This window comes from Plectropomus leopardus, chromosome 21 (assembly GCF_008729295.1).
Source record: "Plectropomus leopardus isolate mb chromosome 21, YSFRI_Pleo_2.0, whole genome shotgun sequence".
NCBI lineage: Eukaryota > Metazoa > Chordata > Actinopteri > Perciformes > Serranidae > Plectropomus > Plectropomus leopardus.
In genome coordinates, this window is record NC_056483.1 from 14,505,290 (window position 1) to 14,515,507 (window position 10,218).

Below are 10,218 nucleotides of genomic sequence, written 5' to 3' on the forward strand. Positions count from 1 at the left end.
TTATGGTTTTATTTATGGATCTGTAGATTTCTGGCGCTGTGCACATCACACACGGGGGCAGAGGGGGAATGAAGAGCAGCCTGATGTGAACTGCTGCTAGTACCCCCAGTGGAGCTGCAGACTAGCAAGGAGGCAGAGGAGGAGTGCACACATTCATGTCCTTTGGACCAAACATGCATTAGCAACGACCTGTTTATGACATCATGTAAATTTGAGGTTTTTAATGTTAATTTTAACACACCAACTCTATCAAATAACCTACTTAACCCCTATCGCTACAATCATTGTAGAATATCAAAATATACAATTTGCAATCCTGTCTGTTGCACTTTTGTCTGGTAACTGACTGATACCACTTTCCCAGCAGAGAGGAGTTTTCTTATCTGAAGGTCAACTTAAGCCAGAGCAGTGTTTGTCACCTCACACTCTTAGACGAACTCAGCAACCCCATCGTAAACATTTAATGGAAGCGGCTATCATTGCACAGCAGATGGTGCTAACACTGCGAGTGCACACCTTAGCTCATGTCATGGCCAATAAATAGCCTTAAATATAAGGAGAGTGTCAGGTAAAGAAAATGAAGGACAGTGTATTGAAATTACAGGCTGATGTAATTTGCACACCGGATGATTTCTTGAATAGATCAGCAATATTTTTCAAATGAATGCTATTCAAAATGTCCTTTAATTTTTTTTTGTTTTGTTGTTTTTAACCACAACTAATATTGGAAGTACTTATACATTTTATATTATAAGTCAGAGTGCTCGTACTCCAGTGCATTTGAATCAGCGATACAAACAAAACTCTTAAGTGGCTCTCATGTATTTTTGCATCTGAATGATTCAACTAGCAAGAATGGCACAAATGTTTTCTTGTGGTAGAGTTAGATATAACTTGGCTGAATATTGTAAATTGTGCATTAACTGAAGTATTTGCTTCATCCATTGCAAACTGCAGACAACTGTGAGCTTAAGATTCATTCAGGTTTTTGAAAGATAAATAGTTGTTTTGGTTTTTTTTAAATGAAAATATATTCCCCAAAGGAGCTGGTGAAACTGGCCTTGGACCCTCTTAAATATCTCTATTATATTTCTCTTATTACTTTCCTGTCTCACCTTGAGCAAGTATGGATTCTTTACAGTCTATTTATTTCAATGATTCACAGTGTTTTCGAGAAGGTAGCAAGAGAACAGCAGAATTTTTGCAAAACACAGTCATACATTCACCTCATTTTAGTAATTGGACAGCTCAGTATTGAACAAACATGATTTATAGAAAATGATTTTCTCTCTCGAACTGTGAAGCGTGATGAAATTTGATAGCACACTGGTCTAAAGGAGTGGAGGATCTGACTGAATGAGTTCAATTTGCCTCTCGATGACAAGTCGCGTTAAAAGGGGACACATGTTTCACGCAAAACACATTTAGATATAATGGGAAGAGAAACTGATCTGCCTGTTTGTGTTGGAGTACTTGGGATCACAACGGCTTGCTCAATGCTGTTTAAAGGTGTGATGTGTCACCTACCCGTGCCAATCTACAGTTTCATCCTTCATTACAAGTTACACTAAAATTAGCATAAACAACTGTGATGGGTAGCTTATATTTTTCTGTATACTGACCAATTAATCAATGGTTAAAAAAAAAAAAAACATTACAGCAATTTCCTTCCAGCTCAGAACAAGAGTGGCAGGGGAATCAGCAAAGATGGATTGAAAAAGATTTCTAACATGTGCAACCTGTTCAGTAAAGCAAAGTAATGTGGTTCACAGATCATTTTTTAAAGATATTAACAGATATGGAAGCTTTAGATAGAGGACTGTTACCTTGACTTTGGCCCTGTTTGTGATTACAGTGCACTAATATATCACAGATAATTTGACAGTAATGTTTCACTGATTAAAAATGCTTCATGGGGCACCTTTTAACATGTCTTTTGAGAACCCGTTTACAAAAAAAACACTGAGTGGCAAAAATAGAGCGGCAAGAGTCTTGTCTCCCTTTCAGAAATGGCCCCTAACACCCATAATTCCCCTCTCTACCTGCCCACTGCAGTGTGAGTGCCTGTGAGTCTCTCCTCTCCTCGCCCACCCTCTCTCCTGGGTAATTTGTTGTGTAAATACGGTCTACTTACAGCTGACGGGCCCTTTCGGCTGTGGCGCTGGAAATGCAATTACAGGCAGCAAACATCTCCATTGTTATCACTGGAGGGTGCAACGCTCATTTCGGTCCCCTCTGCAACGGGGGCCGTTATTGATCAGTATCAGCTTTGAGGAGGGGATTACTAATGAAGCCATCTGAAAGCCTTTTGTGCAGTAAAGAGTTTGCACGCGCGTATGTGTGTGTGTGTGTGTGTGTGTGTGTGTGTGTGTGTGTGTGTGTGTGTGTGTGTCTCTCAGTGTGTGTGTGCATCGTTGTAAAATGGATGTGTGTGTGAGTGTGTGTGTGTTAGAGAGAGAGGGAGACAGCCAGAAGAGGGTGTGTATGTAATTGTAGGTGAAACTATGCCATGCTGTTGAGCATGACTCCTGCTTCCTGTTGTTGTGCTTTGCTGCCTCTGGTGGTAGTTTGGTTGTTTATACCAGCCATCACTTTTGTGTATGTATGGAGGCTTGGGTGCTTGCAGAGGAAACCAATAGTTGTGGCACACTGGCGTCTTTTAAGAAGCTACGTGTAACTTGATGCTTCTTGTAGTTATAGTGTTATAGTATTACCAGTGTGGAAGTCAAGACCACCTCAACCAAGAGTAAGTCACAACCAAGACAAGAGCATATTGAGACCATGACAAGAGCAATACATTGAGGGGTTGAGATCGAGTCAAGACTAAAACCAGACCAATGCGAGTGTCACACAAACTACAGCCCCATAAAAACACCCGCAGACAACAAATGACGATTTCTCTTTAGTCATCTTTTTATTCTCATATACTGTGTGTATTTATATATGTACCATGAGAAATGTCTTGACAAATAATCAAAAGATGTTACAGAGGTGAGTTTTAGGTATGGGAATTTTACCTTATTTGCGCAAACTCTTTTTTTTTTTTTTTTTTTGCACAGGCAATATGGTGATATTCCTTTAGTTGTGGTCTTAAACTGGTTTTGAAATGAAACCGAGACCTACATAATGTGGTATCAGGACAGGTTTGGACCAAGACTGATCTCGAGTGTGACAAAATTATTGAAATATTAGCTCTTTTTCTACTGAAATTTCACTATAAAGCTACTACAAAGTCCCTTCTTTACGTAGCCTTTGCATTTTTACGCACAACCAAACAAAAGTGTCATCAGGCTGCCCAGTGTGAGATTTTAGGAGATCGCATTCCAGCATGTCAGCAACCTGTAAGCAAAAGAGGCTTGAGGAGCGTGATGTGTAACAGAACAGCATTGGCCTCTAATGTGACATACAACATGTTATGTAAAATAATCAAAACTGATGCAGCTTTGGTGGAAAATTACATGTTTGTGTTGAACCATATTGTTCATAAGAAGCTCATTGACACTACAGGGTTTTATGCCTTTTGAAAATCACATTTATGAGAAGCCACACAGAAATCCCTTTTTATCTTTACATTTACCAATCAAGTCTTTCTGATTCCCCATATACAGCTATAAAAATATACTCATTCCCTCACACATAACACAAAATACTACAATATCTGCCCTACTTCTCTGTATTTCTGCGCTCTTTGGCAACCCTTGTGGCTCTGCTGGAATGAACCTGGTGGAAACACATTATCCTGCCGAGTGAAAACTTCAGGCCAGCACTTTAACACAGTCAGACATTATTCTCATACACACATAGCATAGTGACTGTGGCTCTGTGTTCACTCAATTATTAAGTACCCTAACTTCCCATACAGCTTATTTCTCTCCTCATTCTGACTCAAGCTGGTCTAATATCATGCTTGTGTGGCAGTCTTTGAAGCAGAATAGTTTTTTGTCTGTGTTTGATGTGCATGCAGGCGCCTGTGGACAAATGATTCGCTTCATTCTCTCCCGTCTTTGTTCCTTTGTGTTCATTTTCGCCTTTGCATGAAGTGATTGCACCAAAACTATTCTTGCATATTCATAAATTCTTTTATAATGGTCTTTATATTTTGTCTTTTCCTGAGGATGTTGAAACAATGCAATTATCTCGCGTTGGTTTGGGTTAATAGTGTGAAATATACTGTATGATGTTCGAGGCCTTGCATGTGCTGAATCAGGTTGTTTAATTAATGAGTTTCCTTATTCTTCACAAGAGAATAAAGTCTGTACTTCTATATTCAGAAAAGCTGCATTCGTGAGACACAGAATTTAATTTTAATTTATAAAAAATATACAAAGCCCACAAATAATTTGGACCAATATCAGATATTTTGTACTAATGATGCAACATAGTTTCCTAAGCACTCAATGCTCTGACTTCTGGAAAATTGTCTCTTTAAATACTTCTTGACCATAGAAATAAAACGAGTAGAAATTGCACTGTTTGCCATGTTCATTTGACTAGTACAAAAGAAAATGGCAATTGTTGTTAGGATTTATGATGACAACCCCTGGCAGTGGGGCTGTGAAGTGTGTCACACTCACTAGTTTGACAATGTAGTTTATTAAATAGTTAAAAACACAATGGTTGACCAGTCAACGTTTGACTCTTTCACTGTACTAAGACTAATGTTAGCTTAACAGTCTTATCGCATTTAAACGCACTTGATTCAAACTCGACAGAAATAAATGAAACTCACTAAAACCCTCTGAATTAGTCTTGTTAGTCATCAAGTGAGTTAGCCCACTGTTCCAACAATCACCAACTCTGGTTTAGTCCAAATAAATCCTTAATTCACAGTAAGATGTAAAACATACGCTGGCACAACATGCAGTTTGTCCCTGCTGTCTCTCAATGCCTTGGCTGCTGCTTGAGCAGCTGTCCCCTAAGCAGCGGTTTTCACTCCTTCCTCAGAGGCAGTGACAGTACATGATGTTCCAACAAACATGATATTAATGGCAACAAAATAAGAAGGGAAATAACAAGTGACCATCTGAAAGTAACAGCCTGCTTATTTTAGGAGATAATGTTACTACTCCACTGCTCGTTGCCACAGAACTTCGCCTCAGTGAGTTTGCAAAACTTGTCACAAGTTGGATTGTTCATACATACATAAGTATGTATGAACATGATGTATATGTATACATAAGTTTATACAGAAGTTAGCCCACTACAACAGTTACATTGACAACAGCACACATAAAAATTAGTTATTTTTATATTTGTTTATTTTTTGAAACATTACTTTTTTAAGGCCTTTTGTCTTTATTAGATAGTACAGTTTTAAGCATGAAAGGAAGAGAGTGAGTGGACAACATGCAGCAAATTGCCACAGGCTAGAATCAAGCCAGCAGCTGCTGCAGCTAGAACAGCCTCGGTGCATGGGGCGCCCACTCACCCAGGTGAGTTACTGGGCACCCCAACTCTCATTTTATTTCTATGTGCTTGACTTGCAGCTTAATGATTTAAACTTTTGCTAAAGTAATGCCCTTGAGATTTGATTCATAATTTTTCAAAACTAAATCTACAGTGTATATAATAGAAATATAACATACTCATGTCTGTGTAGGTTGAGATGTTTCGCCTCTTCTCCAAAACTCTTCTTCAGTTCTAAAAGTTGACTGGCAGAGAGCTGGAGTATAAAGCCTAGGCTGACCATCAGTATGCTAATGATCAAGGTGTCACATGAGAGTCGTCAGCTAGGAGTGTGGGGGCGTGATTGACAACACCCTAACAGTCTTGGTCCTTTCTGGGTCCTTGGTGTCACATGATTTAGAGTGGTTGTGTTTGGATCTCTGATGGAAAGAATCCAGAACTGCATTGTAGATGGGAGATAAATGGTGTCTTAGACCACCTCCTCTGCTCAGAGATGGTTTTTCTAGCTTGACATAGATGGCTTCTTTAACTCCACATTCAAACCAACCCTTTTCTTTGGCCAGTATGCAGACTTTGCTGTCTTCAAAGGAGTGTCCAGTATCCTTAAGATGCAAGTGGACCGCTGAGTCCTGACCTTAACATACTCATGTTATGAAATAATTAACACAGAATGTTTGTGTAATTTCTCTTGCATTTAGATTTTACACATTTAGATTAATTTTGTACATACAGAATGCTAGTTTAGTTCCCAGACACAGTAGCATAAGTATGCTGTACTGTAAAATATAATCTGTATTGCAATGATTTGTTATTATATCCATATGATGTCACTTTACCATATGATATATTACCTGGTGGATTATTTAACTTGACAATAAGTGTATGCTCAGTTATCTGTGATATTGTTTAAATGTGTGACAAGTCACAAATTGGCCCTTTGAGGTCATTCCTCTAGGCATAATGTATTCAGAAGAGCAGATGACAAAGCTACTCCCTTTTCGTGAAAATAAAATAGAGTTGTTATCATTGGGGCAGAGATGATTGACATGTAGAACACTAATTCTCCAACTCGCTATCAGATACTGCTCATCGCCCACTAACACCAAACTGGATAGTTTTTATGAAGATGGCTAAAAAAAGAAGTCAATACTTATGCAGCCAGAGTTGGGTGAGCTAAGCAACAGGGTGCTTCTGAGACTAAAAAAAATTTAAAAGCTACAATGTGTCTTGGTTTTTTTGGCAGTTCTGAGACATAAACAGGTCAAAGCTTTGCAAAAAAACCCACTGAATAACAGGTAAAACCTTTGTGTCTTCCCTGTGAAGTATTACAAACAAAACGTGACCACAATAATAGCCAAATTTTCTGACCTGTAGGGGAAAGGAATGTTTTACTATTTAATTTGCTGCAGATTGTGAGAACGTAGCGACAGATATTAGTGAGTGAATAACCAAGAGCCCCAGGTGTACATCTCCTGAGGTGAGTTTGCCCTTTTTCACATTAGACACGATCCAACAGCTCCACTCTCAGGGTGTATGTCAGCTCAGCTTCTTCAGAGCAAATGTTGCGTGAATAAATGTAACTGTTAATGGGAAAAGTGACACGCAAATGTCTATTTCTGCCATTTGGGCCTGCTGAAGCATGGTCAATGCTTTTGTTGTTTTCCATAGAGATTCATTATTTTGCATGACTGAAGTCCTCACAGCAGTCACTTTATGTTCTATGTTTACTTGGGAATTGCAGCCATTAATGTGTGACGTTTTTTAGGTTTCTCTCCATTAGCTTATACAATGTATCATGATCATGGTCAGGGTCAAAGTTCCCTTGACCATTGATTATATCACACTGGTAGAATTGGATGCTCCTTCACTACAGATACTGCCGAGCTTCCTGGTTATACCACTTGATGTCAGTGTTGGCTTGTTGTCCTTTCAGGTCTGAACGGTTAAGTTCAGTCAAATCATTTTCAACTCAACTTATACAGCATTCTCACAGTCATAGTAAATCACCAAACCTTTTCTGGCATTTTGGATTTGTCAGACTGATGGTGAATTATGTCCATTAGTGTGGAGACAGCACCAATAGAGCGAAAAATTGCCACAGGCAAGAAAAAATGAGAAAAAATGTATTTGGAAATGAAAGCATGTAAGTAGCAACTACTTGAATAGTTTAACCTTTAAAACACTGGATCTTGAGAGTGAAAATATCCAGGGCTAGATTTGTCAGTTGTAGTAAATTACATATCTGTGCTTTTTATGGGGTTGAAAAATGTATCAAAAAAAATCTATAATTCTTTATTTAAAATGTCCCTCTCATTAAGGCTGTATCCTTGAATAGTTCATTCTCACACACTCAGTGCTAAATGCCAAACAAAAGGCCTTATGTGACTCATACACCTCAGTGGTCACCTTTCCTGTTAGTAGCAGCTGAAGGATTCTCTTTGAGAGCACTTGTTAGCACTTCAGTAACCATAAAGTGGGAGTATGCTCAGTGGCCTCAGCATAATAGCCTTTGTGAATGTGAGTTTCTTGCGGTGAACCGTTTGGCCTCGGGCTGCTTCGCTAGGTCCAAATTTCTCTGCTCACACATAAAGCAAAGTCATGTGGACCACTTCGCCTCAGGTCAGACAGGGACACGACTGCTCCAGACCTCATCTTCTCCAACAGGGCTTTGACACGCAGCTGCATTATTAACAATTAAATAACAAAGTATGGAGTGCAGTGTGCATGATTATACCAGTCACACTGAAAACCAATTATCTACTTTTGCCCATTGAATAATTTAACTAGACTATTTAAAGGAGCCATTAAGTGCGCTATCACTCAGTAGGCCCTCATTATTACTGGAGCTGCATTTTATCATGCATCTGTCTCCTCTGTTCAGATAACCAGGTCCTGCAGTTTGGGAAGCTGGTAAGCACCTCCAACACCTACGAACCTGTTGCCCCTGCAAACCCCAGGAAGCCTGTAATCCTGACAACAGACCAGCCTCTGCTCTGGAGCATGGGTATCCGTAAGCACAGGGAATGACATATTGGAAATCCTCCCTCTCAGGCAGTATTTGAATAATCAAAACAGGTATCTACTTTTCTACAGCTGAGCAAAATCACTAGTTTTATATGTTTTATACAGTATGAAGTAAAAGATGGAAAATGCTGAATGCACTATTACATGTGGCCAAAAATCTCACTCAAGTGTTTCTATGAGTATCCTGTGATATAATGATCGGGACATGGTCAGCTCTGTTGGAATGTGTGGCTAAATCCAAATGTCCAAATTTTACCGCACATGTAGAGTGCTGTCCAAATCCACAATTCATCCAGTCTAAAAGTGGCCTCAAGCGCCCATCTGCTGCATTCCGGGTAGTCTACTCCAGGTGCAGATTTCACTGGTTCAATTACCCACAACTCATTGCAATATGACATGAAACTTTAATTTTTCTATTTGCCAACTAAACAATAAATAATTATTATAAATTACTCTATTAAAACATGATTTAAAATCATGTAGGCCAGAAATAATATTCAAGCCACATTATGATACAAAAATATGTAAAAGTACTTTATAGGTAATCAAAATTCATTTTATTACTGCAGCCTGTCATACTGCCAAAAACTGTGCTGTGTAATGCCAAATACAGAGGCTAAGAAAAGTAGCTAAAAAACATTTAAAGAAAGTATCCAATGTAAGTAATAACCAACTTATTTAGTCACAATATCTGTATTTAAAAGCATTTCTCTATTAAAATGTGTGTCGCCTCCATGTTGTGAAAAATGTGTTAATATTGTTTTGTTCACTCATTTAAAAAAAAAGCCTACATGTGGAATTAACATGTTATCAGCAGACACCATTCATCAGTTTGGGTAAAGAATTGGACATCATCAATCAATCACCATGTACATGATTGTACATGTCGCTCACACATTTCCATGACAACAAGCGAAACACACTGGAGATCTGTCTATCAGCGGCCTGCAGTCTCTGCCCTCGCAGACTTTACATGATGACAGTAAACATGTCATGGTACGTATGACAAAGGTCTGTGAGGATTGGCCCGCAAGTCTGGAAGGTGGACATTTGGATTCAGTCGAAAAAATTCTCAAACTGACCAAAAGAGCTTATTAATATTTTAGTATTTATACCATAGTGGCCATCAGTGTCAAGACTTCTTACTGTATTCATTCAACACTTCTGTTTTTTTTTCCATTACATGTATTTGCTTCCTCAATGTGAAGGGTTACATTCAAATAAAAGAAATAACCTTTTTAATCAATATGCACCATATACCACTAAAATCCAAGCCTTATTTCATACCAATGTCTGGTTCCCTTCATTAAAACATTTTTGACAACAGTGAAATTTGAAGAACAGAGATGATAGCATATTGCAAAGAATTATTGAGAGAGACATCATCACACCTAAAGTACATCTTCCTCTAGATGTCAACACACATCTGCTTTAAATCACAGCCTACACTTTGTGCCTTTAGCTTCAGTGCTTCTGTTCCACTGTCCACTTGTAGCTAACATTAACAAAATGTTAAGCACTATCGAACAAACTGTGCCTCTTTGATGACAGTTGAGCTTGACGTCTGTAAGTCAGACAAGGTAAAACAAAACGTTTGTATACACGCTCTAGTGATAGCAAGACTACTGGAATAGACATGACAAGTCAGTCTGTGGGTTTCCATTTGTTTTATTTACACATTGAAATACAAATGTTGTGCACAGATTGTAAAAATGTCATCCCTTCAGTCCCCAATCACACCAGCCCAATATCACCACCGTCTCCTGTCCCCGGGTTTTGAAGTTTGTG

At 38.7% G+C, this 10,218-nt stretch overlaps 1 protein-coding gene across 4 annotated transcripts in view; it reads left to right on the forward strand.

Annotated features, from left to right (window-relative positions):
- tpk1 (thiamin pyrophosphokinase 1) overlaps positions 1–10,218 on the forward strand; it is a 77,078-nt gene extending 66,860 nt beyond the window's left edge. For all 4 annotated transcript variants that reach the window (XM_042510281.1, XM_042510284.1, XM_042510283.1 and 1 more), the window contains one exon: positions 8,288–10,218. In XM_042510281.1, the coding sequence (XP_042366215.1) occupies positions 8,288–8,433 (146 nt within the window). In that variant the 3' untranslated portion in view covers positions 8,434–10,218. The remainder of the gene's footprint in view (positions 1–8,287) is intronic.